This window comes from Halyomorpha halys, unplaced genomic scaffold (genome assembly GCF_000696795.3).
Source record: "Halyomorpha halys isolate HHAL.00 unplaced genomic scaffold, Hhal_1.1 Scaffold203.1, whole genome shotgun sequence".
Taxonomy (NCBI): Eukaryota; Metazoa; Arthropoda; class Insecta; order Hemiptera; family Pentatomidae; genus Halyomorpha; species Halyomorpha halys.
Window position 1 is genome coordinate 720,101 of NW_027108332.1, and position 20,832 is coordinate 740,932.

General features: G+C 29.5%; 2 protein-coding genes across 2 annotated transcripts in view; one reads left to right on the plus strand and one right to left on the minus strand.

Annotated features, from left to right (window-relative positions):
* LOC106679441 (uncharacterized) overlaps nucleotides 1-20,832 on the minus strand; it is a 227,326-nt gene that overhangs the window by 19,603 nt on the left and 186,891 nt on the right. The window contains exons 3-9 of the mRNA XM_067046665.1: nucleotides 9,961-10,031; nucleotides 8,789-8,886; nucleotides 7,410-7,543; nucleotides 6,307-6,528; nucleotides 5,021-5,524; nucleotides 2,926-2,964; nucleotides 1,253-1,540 (exon numbers count right to left, since the gene is read on the minus strand). Of these exons, the coding sequence (XP_066902766.1) occupies nucleotides 1,253-1,540; nucleotides 2,926-2,964; nucleotides 5,021-5,524; nucleotides 6,307-6,528; nucleotides 7,410-7,543; nucleotides 8,789-8,886; nucleotides 9,961-10,031 (1,356 nt within the window). The remainder of the gene's footprint in view (nucleotides 1-1,252; nucleotides 1,541-2,925; nucleotides 2,965-5,020; nucleotides 5,525-6,306; nucleotides 6,529-7,409; nucleotides 7,544-8,788; nucleotides 8,887-9,960; nucleotides 10,032-20,832) is intronic.
* Nucleotides 12,289-20,417, plus strand: LOC136795593 (uncharacterized). Its single transcript, XM_067046669.1, has 2 exons — nucleotides 12,289-12,347; nucleotides 19,903-20,417. Exons 1-2 carry the CDS (start codon nucleotides 12,297-12,299, stop codon nucleotides 20,365-20,367), a joined length of 516 nt encoding a protein of 171 aa, XP_066902770.1. The 5' UTR covers nucleotides 12,289-12,296; the 3' UTR covers nucleotides 20,368-20,417.

Consider the following 20,832-nt stretch of genomic DNA (forward strand, 5'->3'; position numbering starts at 1 on the left):
AAAAAAAAAAAATGTTATCTTTCTATTATATTGTCTCATATCAAAAAAATGTAATTTATAAATTTATTTTTTATTAATATAGTTGTTTGAGAGTGGTTTAGTTTCTTTTTAAAAACAATCTTGATCCTTTTCTCTCAACTTTATTATTTTTCAACATCCGACGTTTCGACCTCTCAGGCCATTCTCAAGGATTCCCTATTCTGTCTTCACTCCTTTTTTTTCTTTAAAATTCATTAATGCTGGCTAATTGCCTTTGTCCCAATAATTTCTTCTATTAAATTATATCCTAAATTTAAAACTTTTATTTATCACTTTTATGTTCATTAATAAACCCCCAAACAGAACCTCTCTGTTTGGGGGTTTATTAATGAACATAAAAGTGATAAATAAAAGTTTTAAATTTAGGATATATTTTAATAGAAGAAATTATTGGGACAAAGGCAATTAGCCAGCATTAATGAATTTTAAAGAAAAAAAAGGAGTGAAGACAGAATAGGGAATCCTTGAGAATGGCCTGAGAGGTCGAAACGTCGGATGTTGAAAAATAATAAAGTTGAGAGAAAAGGATCAAGATTGTTTTAAAAAGTAATTTATAAATTTATATATGTCCGATCACGGATTGATCAGTATGCTGTGTAATGTAGCAACCCGATGTATTTGGGCAGCATGATTGAATAAATTTCTTTCTCTGTGTGTTTTCTCATAACCCTCCAGATGAACATTCTCTATTCCTAAACCATTTGTTTTATTTTGAAAACAAGTTCCTTATCTCAGTTTCTAATCATGTGAAATCACAGATTACTCAGTCCAGTCACAACCACCTTGAACCTAATCCTGTCATCAGGAAAAAAAGCTTTTGATTTCTTTTATATTAGGATTACATTTTCATTTAACTTTAATGTACTCACATTCTGTCTACTAACACAATTCTCAATTTGTTTAATTTTGTCTTTGTAGTCCCACAGCTTACAAGCCCCTGTGACCCAAAACAATGTTGTCATCAAATAGTTTTATATAATTTTATGTTTAATATTTACCACTATTTTGACCGTCTTCTACAATATTAACAATCTATACTTATCTCAGGTAAAAAAATTATCGGTTCATTTAATAATTATTTAGATTCTTCAAAATATTCTTTTGAAATATCAGAATAGCATGATATAGAAATAAATTGAATACACCTGATACTATTACATACTATCTATCTAATCATATAATATTTTTTATGATTAATCATACCCTTACTAACCTTTTTCCTTATCATTTTCCTGAATACTAGTATCAGCTTTGGAATTAGGATTAAATTCCAATTTTTGTTCTGTTTTAGATTCTGATTCAATACTAGGTCCATCACGAAGTTCTTGCTCTACATTCATTTCTACAGTCGAACTTAGTGAAGACTCAGTAATAGGTTTGACATCAGAAACAGATTTTGGTAGATTTTCAGGTTCTACTTTTGAATCACGAACTGTCTTTCTTTCTGAGTCTTGTGCTGAATTTGGTAGAGAAGTCCGATGATTTTCTTCTTTTGAGCTTCCTAAAGGAAAGTAATATCATTTAAAAAAATATGTAATTTAACATTTATATTTACACAAAATAGAGATAGTGTTTGTTTTTAAGGGTTTTTAGATGAACATTTCTTTATTTACCAACATAATGGATGATTTAGTTCAGACAAACAGGTACACACTTCACCTTTCTACTTCAGAACAGAAACAAATGTTAAGTGATTGGTATTGGGATTGGTTGGATTAATTTTTTATTCTTTGCTAAATCCCGCCCCACTGGCAGGTGAGATGAGGACACTATTTTTTTAAAATTTATAGTTGACATCATTTCAGTTGTGGCACATTATAATACCTCTTACTTTGAAGCAAGAACACTCTTAGTTAATTTTAACTTAATTTTATATAATAAAAAAATTATATTTCTCAAAGATTAACTTTTTTTTTAAGTTTTCATTTTTTGAATAATTACTGTATTGTATGTATATATATATATATTTGTGTGTGTGTATACATTTTTTTTTAATCAGATGAGAAATTGCTGGAATGTTTTTTATTTTTGAAAGGGCCTCAAAAATAAAATTGTTCTAGACCCCAAATGGTCAGAGTTCCACTGACAGTACACAAAAAGAGAAAAAAAATAGTAGCTCAATCTGGCCCTAGGAATGAATTTATTTTGATCATAATCTGATAACATGACAGCCAAAAAAGTTAAAGTAATGGATTCACAGATAATACTTCTGCTAGTTAATGTATAAAAATATAATACTTACTAATTAATATGATTAATTTTTTATATCCTGAGAACCAAAACTTTTCACAAGTTACAACTAAGTGATGAAATAATCGTGCAAGTCTCAAAGATAATGTTAGAGGAGTGTGATTATGTTGATTTTTACAAACATACAACTGTTATGATAAATTAAAAAAAAAGAAAAACAAAGGAAATAGGTTTAATAACAAACCACTAGAGAGCACTTATTTGCTGAATTCTATATTGACCTATTCTTGCTTTGTATGGCACAATCTCGCAATTAATGTAATTATAAGATATTTCTGTATCTGACCATTCTAAAATTAGTCTTAATTACTTTTGGATGATCTCAAAAAGTTATTTGTTCTCATTCTAGCAATATCAAACATCCAAATATGAAAATCTTTTAAAAACAAAATTCTCATTCTTTAATTTTTAGGGTTTGTAGTTACTATACTTCCATACCTCATCATCAAAAATTACTTTAAAAGATAGATGAAAAATTGATTTCTATGATTTTGGTACAGATGACTTTATAATAAATTTTGATTCAACAAAATACTTTTTAAATGTGGGAAATCAAGATTTAAATTAAAAAAATATACTTGGAAAATAATTAATTTCATAAAACTCTTTTTGAAAATATAGTTTTTAAAAATTTACCTTCAGCTGCTCTAGTTTCTCTTTTGCCTCTAGGAGGTCCTGAAACCAATTATATTCATTGTGATATAAAAAATTTGCCAGATAGTACAAGGGAAAAACATTAAATATAATAAAACAAGAATAAAATATAATTTAAGTCTTTGTGGTGAATTATTCCAATAGAATTATGGTCACCTAGATCGACTTTGTACAGATTATTTAATTTAACATAATTGATTTTGGATTTATAATTTTTTTTTTAGAATATTCCTGTTTGTATTATAACTAACATAAAACAGTAAGATATTTTCCTTCTTATTGTCATTTTGAGTAAATTTACAGCACTTATATATGAATGGGTGAGAAACCAATAGGTAGGAGAGATTCTCTTACCTTGGATTTGAATATACCTTGCACAATACCACCTCCAGCAGTAGAGGGTGTGGTGGACATTTGATTTTACCATTAGTTATTGCCTCAGTGAATTAATTAAGTAGAAAGCACAGTTCTATTATTCCCTGTCTTTATCAATTATAGGTCCAGGTTACCAATATTTATGTTTTATAGAGGTCTCTGATGTGGTTTCATGAGTTTTTATTTTCATCATTTCCCAACTACGGCAAGTGCTTTTTCTTCAAATTGAAAATTTTATTCCATGTAGTTATCAATTAATATCATACATACCCACAAGATTGTTACTTGAACGTTTCGGAGGACTGTAGTTTAGAGACTATAGCATTTATTTTTCCTCTTAAATGTTGACTCTTCAATATAACAAGTTTATTAGAATTTTACATTTTTTATGTGTTTTATACTTTTTGACTTCTTTACAGTTTATATTGATTAACTTTAGGAGATTGATAAATTAAACCAACTACTTTTATATTTTGCTTTATCTAAGAATTAAATACAAATTTTGACTACTTTAATTTTATATAGATGCATATCTTCTTAAAATCATTAATTTTATAGTTGTAAGCAAAAAACTAAAAAAACTGTTTCAATTTTTTCTATTATCAATATGAAACCAACAGTAGGCGAGGTGACAAACCATCCCAGGATTCAGCATTCAGCATCCCAGAAAACATTGTGAATAGTTGAGGAAAAAAACTGCTATGGTTTTTCCCCCTAAGAACCAACTTTTTTGAACCTTTACGAACTTGGCTATTTTAATTGTTTGCTCTAGCAATACTGTTGATATGCCGAAAATTAAATTTAATACATAATTTATGTAGTAAAATTTGATTACTCTGATTTTGTATAGAATATTTATCTTCATAAAAACCTCAGTTTTCAGTGAAAAACTGAAAAACATTTCCTGGTGTCCAAGGTAAGGAACGTACCTGGGATGAAACAAATTTAAGTAATTACTTCATAAATTATAAATTACTTTGAGTATTGTATTTAGTGTTTTTTTTTTTTACTGCTCAATTTATAAGCACTAAGAATAGTATGGGGATTAAGAAAAAAATAATGTGATTAATTAGTTTTTATGGAACTTAAAGACAAGTATCTAAAGTAAGGTAATATCTCGTACAAATGACAATGTTGTGAATAAGAATTTTTGTTAACTATCTACCTGTAACTGAACTAAATTTAATTATCAATAATTAACTAACAGTAATGGATGATTTCACAATTTTTACTATACTTAAGCTAAAATTTGATTCAGGTACAGGTAGATTGAAAAAAAAAAAATGATTCACAAATTTTTCACTTTTACCCCATTGGCTTCTCACCCACTCATGTTAGTTTAATAAGTAATATTAATACTTAGTTGTCAAGAGCTTGACCAAGCTATAAAACCAAATATATCATTACTTAATAAATTAAATAATATTGATTTAAAATGGTATAATTGCTATTAAATGTTTACAAAAGCTAAACATATAATTGAAACATAAATTATGTTTGTAATGATTTTGATAAAAGAAATAAGGTTTTCCTTAAAAAAAAAATTCTGAACCAACTAAAGAGTTTTCTGCAAACAGGGGCTAGATCCTGTGGGAGTTTGGGCTAACATGTACTATTTTATAGAAAATAAAAATTCTTTCATTTGAGCTACTTATTTACAAATTAATCAATTTTTTAATTTTTCTAATTATGAATCATTTACCTTGAACAGAAGTCACTCTGTAAGATACACTAGTGACAGAAGAAATCTCTGGTTGGAAATCAGAATCAGGTATATCTTGATCTTTTGTTGCTCTGGAAGAAACAGTTCTGTGAGGACGAAATGGCCTTCTTAAACCAGTCTGGAATGTAGAACTGATGGTTGAAGAAGGTTCTGATTCAGCTTGAGGCTCAGAAACTTTGCTACTATTACTCGTTTGCTGTAAATTCTGTTCAAGTTGAGATGTTTGGGTTTCTAATTTCGCATCAGGTTCATTCTTTGGTTCAATGATCTCTTCCTTGGTATAGTTAATGAGAGGAAAATTTTTACAAGTAAGAGTGGTATTGCTTGGTCTCCAGCCAATACCAAGATATGAAGTACTGTTCGCAACTAAGGCAATTTCGATTTCCTGTTCCTCAGTTAGTATACGCCAATAAAGTTGGAATGTTGGACTAAGTTCCCGATGCATATAATTAGAAAAATCTAAATCATTTCTTATTGTTGACCCTAAAACAAATGACAAAACAAAACTAGTATTATACTTACAAAACTTTTTATCAGATTAAAATAAAAATACTTATGTATCTCAAGTCAAAGTTTACGAAAAAGTAAAGATGTAACAAATTTTGATCTGAGAGGTTAATGTTTTTCTTAATAATTTGATATTGTCCAAGTGTAACCTAAAGGTAATATTACATAATATGGTAATGGTACATTTTTAAAAAAATGTTTAGTGAAATCCACATTATTATAAAAAAATCTCAATGTTTGTTTATGAAATCACATTTCTATGTTTTATGTTAATGTTGACTACATATAATATTGCTAAACTTTTTCAAAATACTAAACAAGTCACAATCATAGACAAAGTAAAAAGAATATTCAGTCAGTTATATCTCAGCTTCTTGGCCATCAACTTCAGCAGTGGAATCTTGAAAAATAAGTCTCATTCACCGGAATAGATAATCAAACATTGTGAATTTTATTTTGAAGAATAATGATTCATATTTTACAATTTAATGTTTTGTTTGTTGAGGCAGTTGAATTACATATGCAAGTAAACCTGGTTTTGTGAAGAATTTCAGCCTAAAGAAGTTTTTTATAATAAAAATATTTTTTTGTTTTGTAACCTGTGCTCATAAAAGAGACTTACAGAAATAATAAAAGTGATAAAATACTAATTCACAGGTGGAATTCATGGAAATTCTAATTCTTTTTTTAAAAATGAAATTTTTTGAGTAGATCATAGATGTCAATAAAAAAAAAAAAAAAAATACTATGATTCTTACTTTTTTTGCAAGCTGTATCAAACCAGCCAAATTCACAGTAGCAGTATTTTCTAGGTGCTGTTGTGGATTGTATATCAACGCAGCGCCCCCTGTCTCCACAATCTGTGTGATCAGCGCATTCATCTCTGTATTGACATCTTGGCCCATAATAAAGCCTATTACAACGACATTTTGACAGTAAATATGGCCCATGACCACTGCAATCTTCTTTATATGTCTTTCCTAAAAATATTAACACATTACTATTGTTATTCAACATTGCTTATTTTTAATATGAAATAGAAAATATGATTTTTGTTAAGAAATATGCTAGATTTATTTCATCTGAATAACCAATTATGTTATTTTAAAAATATCATATTTATAATATGAAATCAACAACCGAATTTCCATCCTTTTCAACTATAACTATTCATCTATTCAAACAAAATCCTAATAGGTTGAAGTAACAGTAATAATAATTAAAAGTATCTTGAACCTTACCCTTCTATATTTGTCTTCAAACTAGCTATTTACAGGTCACATTTCTGGAATTGATGTTTTTTAACTATATTTTTTATATGTATTCTCCTATTTTTCATATTTCCTCTAAGATTGCTTCCCTGTTCTTCTGTTATTAATGTGTCAATTGTACATTTGTTACCAATTTTGAGCACAATCCTATTTTATTTATTGTTTTGCTTAAGTTTTCATGTTTGTGACTTATTTTATGTTTTATTACGAAGAACAATGGTTTAGATTTAATTGTATACCATTCATTTATTTTATTTTATCATATTACATAATTTAATTTATACTCTTTATGGGTATTTATTTCCCTTGAGTTAAATTTTCATGCATATGATGTATCTACTGAGATAAGAAAAATCTAGCATCTTCTTATACAAATTATAATTCCAAAAAAAATTTCAATTTCATGAATCTTTATAAACATTCAATACATAATTTAATCTTATATATGCATGACTTACAAGGGACATTAGCAAAATGATGTAATTTTTAAATTTATAAATATACCTATTTACTAATGTTTGATAATAAATAAATAATAGAAAAAATGGTTAAATATATATAAGAAATAAATATAATAAAATCATACATACTTGTTTTTATGTCAACATCTGCACAAGACCAGAAAAGATTATTACTTGATTTTTTATTAGCTTCTTTTAATAACCTTATGGTACAATCCTCACATTCATAATCTGATGGAATTGATACAGTATAGTGTTGAGATCTACACAATTTAATGGTCACAATTAGGTTTTTAAATAATACTAAATTTAACAATTTATAATTAATGATGATAGGAAGATGCGATAATTTTATACCTTTGTTTGTTTGAATACTAAAATTTATCATGATTTAAAATAATTTCATAAGGTTAATCACAGATGTTTTAGCTTTTACACTCAAATATTTAATGTTTAATTTTACCTATTTTACCTCTTTGGAAATTCAATCAAGCTTAATTTAGAGAATTTTATTTTATTTAACTTTTTTGCATTACAAGGGCCTAATTGTATGATAATAAAAATGAATTAATTATACTTGGTTGACTTGTCAGGAAATTAACAATTTTATGGATAAATTAGCATATTTAGTTATAATGCAATTACATACTTTTACCAGGAATAAATCAAATTAACAATTTACTGAAAAAAAAATAAAATGAATGGTCTGGTATAACCATAGTCATAGATAGGCACCTTACAGAACCCACCTGGAACATTTGGTTAGATATGTTACTGGATATATCCTAATTTGTTGAATAAATGTGTGACTATCTATTAGGCTCATAATTAAACTTTACTCTTTTAGAATTCCGACCAACACTTTTATTTAATCCCTAATTTCCAAGTTACTTTGAAGACACTCTAGAAACTGCTTTCTAGATTCAGGATATCTGAATGTTGGAAAGATCTGTTTACCAAATCATTATCTTAGGAACTCAAATTTTATATCAATTTGGATAACAGATTATTCTCATGAATAATGAGTTTATATGAGAGTCATGACAAAGAGTATATATCCTCTCCCATATGCCAAAAATGACCAGGAAGGTGGTAATAAAAAAAAAAATGATCTGAGTGCCTTTGATAGTTTTATTTGATGATCAATTCAAGCTTCAACTGAAATTATTCTTCCTCAAAAATTATTTAGAGCATTAAGTATGCAAAGAAAAAAAAGAAAAAGATTATTTATGAGCCTCAACTGAGACCTAAGTAAATCATAAATGTACTTAGGCTTAGATTTACCATCTAATATTAAAAAAAAAAGTTTATATTATTAATTTTTAATTATTTAATATATTTGTATATTTTATTTTATTTTTGAATTTAATTTTTATGTTTATAAATATCAGAGGATTCCATTTCAGAAGTAAAATCTATATTACAGCTTTTGGGTGATATGTTTTAATTAAAAAAAAGGAAGAAGTAAGAAATAGAAGATACATATGGATGAAACAAAATCATCATACATTGGGTCTGTTGTCACATATTCGGACTTAGAAGTTACAGGGGTCAAGTCCAGTACAGGCCTCTCTAATTTGTCCAGCAGCTGAAGTCGAAATCCTCCCTGAAATAAAGAACAAATGATAACAATAACAGTTACTAAATAAGATTAAACGGAAAGCATTAATAACAATGTTTTAAAAACAAACTATGATAGAAATAACTATGTGAGACAACATAACATCACACAATGTCCGGCATCGAAATTAGATATTTTTGAAAAGGTTGGTGCTAAAGATACCCTCGAAATCACGAACAAACATTTCATTTCACCGACAGGATCCGTATCAGTCCCAGTAGCACAGGAATTACTTCACATCAAACCCTGTGACGGATCCACTGGGGAAGAGGAGGAAGTAGAAAATTCTTCCTCCTAAAAAACACCCTGAAAAAAAATAAGGCGTTTAAAATATATCTACTAGTACCAATACTCCGGCGATTTATGTGTGTTGATGATGAACAACATTTTTACTGCTGTGATTAATTATCTTTCCTGAGGTTTGGGTGTCAGCTGTAACGTTTTAACATTCATATATACTACAAAAGTGAGTCAAAATGCAAGTTTTACTGACTTAATTTTCCAAGTGATGACACCCTTTGCCCCAAGTCAAGGATAGGGGTAAGACGCGTATGGTTCCATATCCGGCTTAGTAGTCCTTAAATTTCTATGGTTTGGAAACCTCCGTTGTAGATGAATCAATTAATTACTGGAATTAATTAATTACCTTATATATTCCTACAAAGATCATTTTTAAATAGTTCGAGATAGGAATAATCGATTTTTTACAATTTACACAAAATTTATGGCATGATCTCAGCCAGTATTTTTGTAACTCAAATTCTGCTGTCAACCTGGTTGTCCGCCCCTGGTCATATCACCAACCAACATTTACCATCATATTTATTTATCTTTTCCGAATAAATTCTTCGTGATTATAAAATATTTCTTTCTTTATGAATACTTGCATTAATTTTATATTTGATATTCTTCCTGTAATTCGTTTATACAAACAGTGTTGTACTCCCAGTGAAACATTGCCACTCCAATTTAGACATGAATTTCAACAACTACTTTTGATTATTTATGAAACGAGTAAAATAAAAAAATACAGTTAATGAATAATGATATAAACTTTACCTTTTGTGGATATGCAATATGCCAGGTGATATTGAACGGTTTCCCTGCCAACAGTGTCGTTTTAGTGGAACCTGTAACATTAATACCAAAAAAAAAATAATATGACAATTTAACAAGAATTTTACATAAATTTTATTAATTGTTTCCAGTCATTTTATATCTTTGATGATTCTGTTTTTTAATTTTTATTTTATTTTATTCATTTATATAAATTCGTATGGATTCTCCTGAGATCCCCTGTTTTAATTGTGTCAAATATCCATTTAAACTTTCACCTTCATACAATAAAATCATATATTTCTAACGGTACAATTTTTAATGAATAGACAATTCGATATCGCTAAGAGCTCCATATCTTGATGCTATAAATATTCTTTACATTTTGCTAATACCTTGCTTATTTTAAAAATCGTAAACAATTTAGGGTCAAGTGCAGTAAAAATGTGTTCGTCATTTGTTCCTAAATTTTATTAATCCAATTGACGTACCCAATTATATTTTAATTTATGTTGTGTGTTGTTATATTTGTTATGCATTTCATAAAAGTTTCCTTGAAATATCGAAATCATTTGATTTTGATAATATCGATATTTAGATTCGAAACTATTGAAATATAATACCAAAGGTTTATTGACAGGGTCACCGTCAGCTGAGTACGGGTCTAGGGCAAAATAATCAAGTGGGACCGATATCATCGGAACGATAAAAGACAAGATATCGTCCTATAATGTTTTTTATTTTATCATTTATTCTTCAATTTAATATCAAGATTTGGTAATTTTAAGTAACATTGACATTACAGAGTCGATATAATTAAGATATAGTTAGCCGATATCAAAATCAATATTTTGCTTGTAAAGCATCGGAATATCTGTATTTTGTTCTCAATATTATTGATTACAAATTTCCAAATATTAATTTAAAATTATTTATTTATTTATTCAAATTTAGCAGGAAGTCCGTGAATAAATTAAATAGATCAGCAAATCTTAGTAGTTTTCATCCTAATTATGGTCATACAACCCAAAACGTAAATAAAATAATTTTTAACAACGAAAGAGTTCAATAATAGGAGAAATAAAAAAAAAACTTGAATATAGAGATAGAATTAATTTATAAATTAAAGATTACTAAAAAATTGGGTTTAGTTAATAATAACCACAAAATTATTTCCCTTAAAGCAAATAACATCAATAGTGCATTTTTAATAATTAGTTATCCACCCCATAATCGTTATATATATAATTAATACTCTTAACAAAAACAATAATTTATATAAAATAAAACATATCTAACAATTCCAATTAATAAACTAATTTTGTTATCATTAAGAGATAATTATTTTTTAGAATATGATGTCGATTGACCGTGTGTATTGTTAATAAATGGAATATGGTCCGCGTGCGGAAAAAAATAAATAAAATAAAAATAGTTATTACCATTTGAGTTTTTTTTTTTTTTTTTTTTTTTTTTACCGCACTCGGACCATATTCTATTTATTACTAATTTTTTTTTTTTTTTTTATAAACATTATTCTATATATTGGAATATTAATATTTCTTTGCCTACGTATTTAAGTTATCCATATAGTTGACCGATATCAATGTCTTCAATTTGCTCCCACTCTATTGGAGGTATCTGACTTGTGACGCGTATCTGTGGCTCTGCAAGTATGCCACACGTCTGTCGTGGGGCGCGTTCGCATCGTGTTTCCAACATGTACTGCTCCATTCATTTACGTATGTGGCACGTATTAACGACGCGAAAGACGAGTTGAGCTCATTTAATATGCCCTTAGCTAAAGACGGAAAAGTAATCGGATCGGGAACGAATTTAGGCAGTTCTGTACCGGAAAATCCAAATATACCATCCATTTAAATCAACACTTTTGTGCATAGACTTGCTATTGTTTGACAAATTAGTTGATACACCTTATGAAACACTGTGCCTTTAACGATTGGTCTTTGGATAGTGTTACTGAATAAATGATAAGTATTAATTGAGATATATTGTCTTAGTTCCTGTGAAGAGGAAGAGAAATGAGAGGTGAGGAGATGGCCTGGTGAGTGGTCCAGATGTGGACCAACTGAAATTAATTTCTAGATATTGACAATTGTGCCGAGTCAGCGGCGACCCTCTTTCATAATGGTGTTGCTTTAAAAAATTCCCCTATAAGCATATCTAGCCCCAACTGTCCAGAAACCCTAGCTTCTTGTTTACCCGCTACCTTCACGTTCTCTTATCAGGTCGCCCAGTTTGCTAATTAACAGATTGCGGTTTAAATTTTGTATTTAAGCAACTGTTTTACAGTTCTGTGAAAGCATAATACCAGAGTGATGAGACTTTTAGGATTGGTGTTGGCTGCTTCCATCATTTCATTGTCAGCGGTAAGTTTCCATTCTTACATTCTTGTCAAAAAGCAGTTTAAGCCCAGAAGATTACTGCTCGTTGGATTATATATTTTTAAATCGTTCCTTTCTAGAGAACGTTCCGTAATTGAAACGTATAATCTAGCAATAATCCAAGTGTTTGATAAATAATAATGTCCATTAGACATCTTGTTTTTCGTTTTCATATAAGATTAAAGCGATTGTTTATTTCTGGGTTACTATTCAAATCTACCAGACCAAAAGTTCTTGAGAACAAGGGACCGAATCGAGAGATCATTAAAACTTATGTGTGAGTGGCTTGGGGACCCCAAAACTAAAAATCAATTAAAATAAACAATGTCAATTAAAATATAAACCCGTTTTAAAAAATATTTATTTACATTTTAATATGAAATCACTTAATAGTGTCTAATTTGATTAAATTAAAAAAAAAATGAAGTAAAATGTTATAGGAATCTTTGTAAATTTTAATAATGTTTGTAAATATTTTTAGAAATATTGACTTAAAATTTAATAATTAGTTTCGATCATAGGCAATATAATTTCAAAACTGTAAGAAATTTGGTATTACCTGACTATATTATTGGGTGGTACCAATAACTTGTTGCTTTTTCAAATTCAAAATTATCTATTTCCGCTCGGTAGTATACCTATTTAGGGCATTTTTGATTTTTTAACCTCCCTCCAGCTAACAAAATTCATCAGGAATCGAGAGATTGTTGACTGCAGTTCAGATCGCTGTTAAAAAAGTAGGATTCCTGTCTTCATTGACCTAAGCAGCAAGAATTTATTTTTTCTCTCCCCCTAAATACTATAGATAGATCCGTATCTCACTCCCCAAGCCAGAAAGATATTTGCCAATAATTAAATAGAAAAAAAAAAGTGTTATACTAATTATAAGATACGGGAAGTAATATTGAGGGGGGGGATCGAACTAAAGACCTAAAGAACTAAAGACCAATTCATACACGACGGAGTTCATTTGAATTTCTCCTCCTGCAGTAGAGGATATGCAGGTTTTTGGATGAATCGAATTCCTATAACGGCAAGGTTTGACTTTTTCGTTCGATATTGGCAGCTTTTTAGAAACAGTAAGTATAGAAAAATATAAACGTTCAAATTCCTCAAAAACCTTTAAAAGAATCTTGTGCAGTATCAATTTACAAAAAAATTCATGCTGAAAAAAATTATGTAATTTGTTTAAAAAAATAAGAATAAATAAAAATATGGTGCCAAAAAAACTGAAAAACCTAAAATTTTCGCTCATTTTTTTAAACTCATCTACCTCACGATAAAAAATAATAGGACCTATTTCAAAATAGTATAAATTTGCTAAAAATTGAGCCCCCCCCCACAGCTCTTTACGTTCAATAGTTACCTTGATATAGTTTTTGGAAAATAAAATTTTATTTCCAATGAATAAATCAACATTTTGTGATTTTATTTTGGTGAATACTATGAAAAATGTCATGGACAAAGATAATAATTAGAAACTATTTTTTTTGGTAAATTTACCTAGCTTTGACCTTAGTGCTTATAGACGTCTGTACGTTCCTGATGAACAGTTAAAAAAAAATTAACAAACATCTATCGAAAATCATTTGATTCATTCTGCATTACTGCTGAAAAGATTGTTGGATTGCATTTATAAACAGTTCAGTTTTATTTGGTAGATAAATCAGAAAAACAAACAATGAAACGACAAATATAAATCTCCTTCCTTTTTTCCAATACCTGGACAATTCTTATACACAATGCAAACCGATGCTCTATAATCCTGACATAATTTAAGAATGGAACGAAGATTAGACGTTGGAATATGATTTTGTTTTCTGATTTATTTTTTTTTATTATGATATAGTTTAACTAAGCTATCTCTATTATTTCATTTTCTGGTTAGATAGGTATTCTACAATAAATTATGCATTACTGTTAGTCTGAAGGATTATTGTCCCAATATAAATTTTATTGTCTATTTATCTTTAAAAAAATAGTTGCTCATTATAAGAGTTTATTATAGTGTCCGGAGAAATAATTTCAAAGATTCTGTTTAGTTTAAATGCAGTATTTACTGACATTATAAAAACCAGATTAATTTGCGGTCCTAGTTTCTGTTAAGAAATTGCCTAAGCTATAAATAATTATTAGAAGTAGGTTTTTTTTTACCTTCACTACATTTATTATCATCTTGATAAAGTTTTGTCTACTCAGGCCATCTTTAGATACAAATACACATATAAAAGAAATCATAATATATTAAAACATTTAACAGCTATAAAATATTGAGCTTAAACCTGAGTAGCAATAAATTAAAACATACATAAAATTATATTAATATGCCTGAACAATTCTTAAATTTAATATCCGTTGGTATAATCATCATTCATGAATTATATTTGCATATTAAACTACGAATTCATTTGAAGTAGGTTTAAACTCGGTATCTCAATCAATATTTTAGAATTAGTATGATTTAATATATTATGAGTCGTTGTAGATTTGTATAAGAAGATGGCTTGAGTAGCCAAAATGTTCATAACAATAACAAACGTTATAAAAATAAAAACAGCCAACTTTAACTTGAAAAATGAAATATATAACTTTTTAAAAATTAAGTGGGTGGAGGCTAGACACGTCGATCTTCAGCTGTGACAGCACAAAGGGGATTCAAATGCTGAGTCGTCGAAAGCTAAAACTTAAGCAACACTGGTAACAGAAGCTACGGACTCATCCGTCCTATTCTTTAATAATACTGCTGAAAATTTAACTAAATTAATTTTAAAATCATTAACACAAACCTCAATGATCCACTTAAACTCTCAACTTTTTATTTTAAAAAACTTGTAACGTTTCGGCCCTTAGACTATTTTCAAGTAGACGACCATAATCATTGAATTAACATAATTCATTAAATTGTCTTTTTTGTAGGCTAATTATCCATGTCTTATATAAACCAGTATTTCAATTCATAACTATCCTTCAAAAATTGTTTTTCCTTTTCTATTAACCAGATTAAAAATATCAACAATAACACATATATTTATATATTATATTATGATAGGTTTTATTGATGATATGGTTAATAGAAAAGGAAAAACATATTTTGAAGGATAGTTTTGTAATGAAATTATGTGTTTTATATTAGATATGGGCAATTAACCGGCAAAGAAGAAAATAAAATGAATTATGACAATTCAATGATTATGGTTGTCTACTTGAAAATGGCCTAAGGGCCGAAAAGTTGGAAGTTTTTTAAAACTAAAAGTTGAGAGTAAAAGTGGATCATTGAGGTTTGTGATAATAATATTATAAACCACTCTCAATCAACAAGTGTATTAAATCAGTAATCTATTAATTTTAAAAATAAATTTCCACGTTATAATTGTAATTTACAAAAATGGGGGCATCGTTCTTTGCTATTTATATGACATGGAATGTAATTTCGTGGATAAAATAAATAAAATAAGAATAATTTAGGAGTAAGTAATGGCCGACCAAGTTGGAGAGAAGGTCTAGAATAGCTGGTTCAGAACGTTGTGAATTTGATTCCCACCTGGGACAGTTAATAATAATGTAGTAAAGTCCTCAAAAGCATTTTTTTTTTGTATTTACATTAATGAAGAATGTTGCCACCATTGGGACATGAATGAAATCTGTCGACTTTGGCTAATTTTTTTTTTATGACCCACTTCCTGGTCATTTATGACATGGGGGGAGGAGGTATCTAGAGGTAACCATACTATTCTAATCATAGTAGGGGATCTGGTTTTCATTTTGTGGGATCGTCAAAGAAATAAATGTTGACTCACCAGGCCGGATTCGAGCCGGCACCGCTAAAGTCGCTTATTCTCTTAGCTCCAGATCGTTCATTGAAGATAATAATTAATAGTTTTTTTTTTTTTTTTTTTTTTTTTTTTTTTTTTTTTTTTTTTTTTTTTGGCCAAGATTCCAATTGGAGTCCTATACTGCCTAACCATGGTTGGGTGTTAAAGTTTTTCATTTTGTGGGACCACCACTCAATGAAAATAGTCGACGCCCCAGGCCGGATTCGAACCGGCACCGCGAATAGACATCAAATTGGTAAGACTGTGTCTTAACCACTGAGCTCGGGCGGCCCAATTAATAGCTTTTGGATTAGAAATATTGTCTTGATTACATTTTAAATATCGGTTGATCAATGTACCAAAATATACTGTTACTTTATTTAGAAATTACGACAGCTTTATCAGAAGGGGTGATAGGTACTTCCGAACAATTATTACAATTGTAGCGATGGGAATATCAATACTGTTGTTGAAGTAGGTCGTAAGATGGAATACATATCAATAATACTAATAAAAAACTTAGTGAACCCAAAGGTTCCAAGTAGATACATTTGTCCAGAGACGCCCGTTCATACTCGAATCCAAACAGATCAGTTTTGATCCAATCTTACGTTTCGGGTCCAACTCTTGGAGCGTTTACCCGTTAGTGTTTATTAACTTCTTAGAAATGCGTCCGTCACCAAACCCAGCAACCTTACAAGCCCATCTTATTCGCTGCAATGCTATCATCTGAGTTGTATCTATCGGATGTAGTTTCCTCACTTCGGCGTTGTGTAGCCTTCCATATTCTTCGATTAGCTTATCTTTCTTCGATCCGACGATTGAATATGTATCTGAAAATTTGATGATCAATTGCAGTATGCTCTAGTTCTAAGTGTTTTCCAATTTAATTTTCTCTTCATAAACCCGGACTACCAACCTGAATAGCGGTAGTATACTCGTAGTACTGTATATCCTTACAAAAAGCCTCTTAGGAATATCTTTCTTTCAAACCTTAATGAGGAAAGGTTCATTCAAAAGTTTGTTGAACGTTGAGGCTGAGAATGATTTTATTAAAACGAGATAATTACAGTAGAACACCGCTTATCCGTCATAGTCGGGAACTAGATATCGCCGATTATGCGGAAGAACCGGTTAAGCAAGAGTGTAAACAAGAAAAAATCTTTAATAGCAATATAAATAATACAAATTAAAATGCAATAAAAAACTTAATACATAGTTAATATTTTTTTATTAATATACGATGAAAATGAGTTTATTAGAACAATTTTAATAAAATTTATATAGATAAGTGATTTAATTTAAGCATACAAACTTAAGTTTTAGATAATAATTACAAATGCAGTTATTTTATTTGATCTTACTGAACTTATACTGAACTTATTATGTATTGGACCAATTTAGAATTATTTAAATAAAATATCACTAGTTACGCGATTTAATTTAAGTTTTAAATAGTAGTCACAAATTCAATTATCTTGTTTTGTTTAACTGAACTTATTGCTTATAATTAGAACTAATACTGAATTTATACTGAACTCATTATTTATTATAGTAATTTAAATAAAATTCCACTATTTCTTCTTCTTCTGACACGACAGACGGTGGAGGCTCAAGGCCTCGCGCGATGTACTACGGAAATACATCGTGCGTTTCTTGACGAGGTTTCCATAGGATGGGTTCATCACTCCCACGCTTAGTGCCACCCATTGCTAACAGGCTTCACAAATGCCTGGGGGGAGGCTGTGAGTGAGTATCATGTAATTATATGGTTGAAAAAAACTTAGGAGCTGCTACCGTCGCTCCAAAATTCAAATAGGTGATTTAATTTAAAATCTGCAAACGATCTTAAAGTTTTAAGCAGTAGTCAGAAATTTAATGATTTGGTTTCACTTTACTGAACTTATTGCTTATTAATAGAACTAATACTGCATTTATTGGAACTTATACTGAACCTATTATTTATTAGACCATTTTTAATAAACATTCACTAGTTAGGTGATTTAATTTAAGTGTAAAAATGATCTCAATGTTTTAAACAGTAGTCACAGATTCAGTTGTTTTGTTTTACTGAACTTATTGTCTTCTCACCACTACATTTATTAGTTTTTTTTTTCTACCATCTGTTAATGTGGAGAACCGGTTAAGCGGGGGTCCGTTAAGAGTGGTACTACCATATATTGATTTTTGTTTTGTTCAGGTTTGCTCAAAAACTTACATTTTCTAACTAGATAAAATTAGAACATTCAATTCAACAGATAGAATACATTATTTTTATCTCTTGATTTAGTTGTTTTAAATATTTAAAAAAAAAAATCGAAAATTATGGTATAATTGATACAAGATTATCATTATAATTGAGTAGCGGGATGAATTATTGAACTTCATGAATTATTCGTTGAATTGGAGTGAATTTGTCACCTCCAAGTTCATTATCGACTGTTTGGATGTCTCTTTTTCTTTGACACCTTTTGTTTTTGGTTCAATATTGCTTAAATCATTTTCCAGAGCTGACATTGACCTTAGCACCGGCTGCTGTTTCAGTGACTCATGACTCATCAGCCTGGTATGCTCAAAAACAACACCGGCGCCAGGTTTGGCTCGTTTCACCTTTTCTATATGCACTTAGTAAAAATATATGTTTTCATTACTGCAGAAGCCGATAATGAACTTGGGGATTATGTGAAGTTGACTTCAGTTAGAGGGAAAAGAGGGACAGGATCATGGGCCACACACGAATATTTTTAATTAATAATTTGAATAATTCCAACATATTTCTGTGGAATGTGTCCGTGATACAGTCTAAAGAAATCAATTAAAAATATAGAAGATTTTATTTTAAAAATTAAAAAAACTCTAGACAAACGACTGATATGGAATCTTCATACAAGACTGAACAGACAAAAAACTGCTGGTCGATTCCGAATTATACAACGCTAACAAGACTAACGGTCTAAACTTCCAACTAGTTACAAAAGACTCATTTATATGACTTCTAATAAGTCCTATCTGGACTTACGGAGTTGAACTTTGGGGCTCCACTAAACCATCGAATTCCTCTCGTATCCAATGGTTACAATCTAAAATCCATCGTAAAGTCCTTAATAATCCTTGCTTTGTCACAAATCAAGTCATCCATCAGAATCTCACTCAATGATCCATGCGTGGCAAATTTGGCCATAACCCGATAACAATCCTTCCACGATAAACTACCACCCATCCAACCAACCAAACAAACCCACTTGTTACTTATCTGGCTTCTCCTTCATTACCTGATAATCCTCGTAGGCATCTGAAAAGAAGATGGCTTCGAGATTCTTCTCCTCTAGAAATGTTATTGGAGTTCTATCAATGTGTAGATTCCCCACATGTCTGTATCAAGCCATAGTAAAACTAATATCAAATTTACTTGTGTATATTATACAGTTGTAAATAGAAATAAATAAAATTTTAAAAAATAAAATAAAATACTCTAGTACTGTCAATTTGATATTGAAGGAAAATATTTTTGTAATGATAAATTTTTAAGTATTTTGACTTCATACGGTATTTATAAGGTGTGTTCTAGAGTTAAGTGTCTTAAATAATTAAATTATTAAGGATCTCAAAAAAAAATTCCCTATGAAGGTTACGCTTTATAAAAAATATTAAGGTTTAATGATTTAATCGTTATCAATTATTTAGGTTATAATAAATTAATTAATATGGGTTCCATTTTTATGTTTCAGGGACATGGCGATGACTTGGAGGATATGTTGCCAGTGCAGTGCATGCGTTTCTTGGACAGGAATCTGGATGCCATGCTCGGTGGGTACAATTATGGACCGATCACAAAACAGGCGTATCCTGGCTATGCTACCATGCATTCCTGCTGCCATGAACACGAGGGCAACATTGCCGAAGGAACTTCTCAATCGAGCAATGAAATATCTGATTCTGAAGAAACATCGTATCAGTCGCCTGGTCTAGTAAACATTGGCGATGTAAATGTATTATCAGTCCTTCTGGATCAAGTATCTCCCTCTCAACCCGGAGGTTCTGAAGAAGAATGTTGTGAAGAGGGCGAAAATGCGGAGGATGGTTCTGGTAAAAGCGAGGCGACCTCCGGTGAAGAAATTCTAAGTGGTACCAGCAAGGAAGAAACGAAGGTTCCTTACAGCGAGGAGTACAGGGATAGGTCAGTTAATGGCTGATCGCTTAAATTGGCAAGCGATCGTGTTGAATTCACATTTTACTTGGCTTTATGTTATCGCATCCCGCTTCTTGATTCTTGCAAGCTTTGTGCCTTTGATTTAAGATATGCTTCCTTGTGGATTTTATTTTTATTCAATTTTAATTTAAATTTAAAGCTAGATTTAAAATAAAAACAAAAATGTAATGTTTTCGAATATATTATCGACACCATTTCATATAATAAATATGAACAACTTTTATTTCTGAAATACAAACAGTACTAGTAAATACCTCACGAATTTAATAAATAACTAAATTTTCTACGAATGAAAACATTTTTACTTTCAAATGCAATAAATTATTTCACAATTTTAAATGTTATTTTTAAAGTTTTCTTACATTAATTTTTTATAAAGTCAAATTAAAACATGATTGATGTGACTGTGGTAAAGCTAATCATGATATGTTCGTAATGTTAAGCCAAT

Coding starts and splice junctions, on each gene's coding strand:
- LOC136795593 (XM_067046669.1), top strand. CDS start 12,297: ATGAGACTTTTAGGATTGGTGTTGGCTGCTTCCATCATTTCATTGTCA. Junction 12,348..19,902: donor CCATCATTTCATTGTCAGCG/GTAAGTTTCCAT, acceptor TTTATGTTTCAG/GGACATGGCGATGACTTGGA.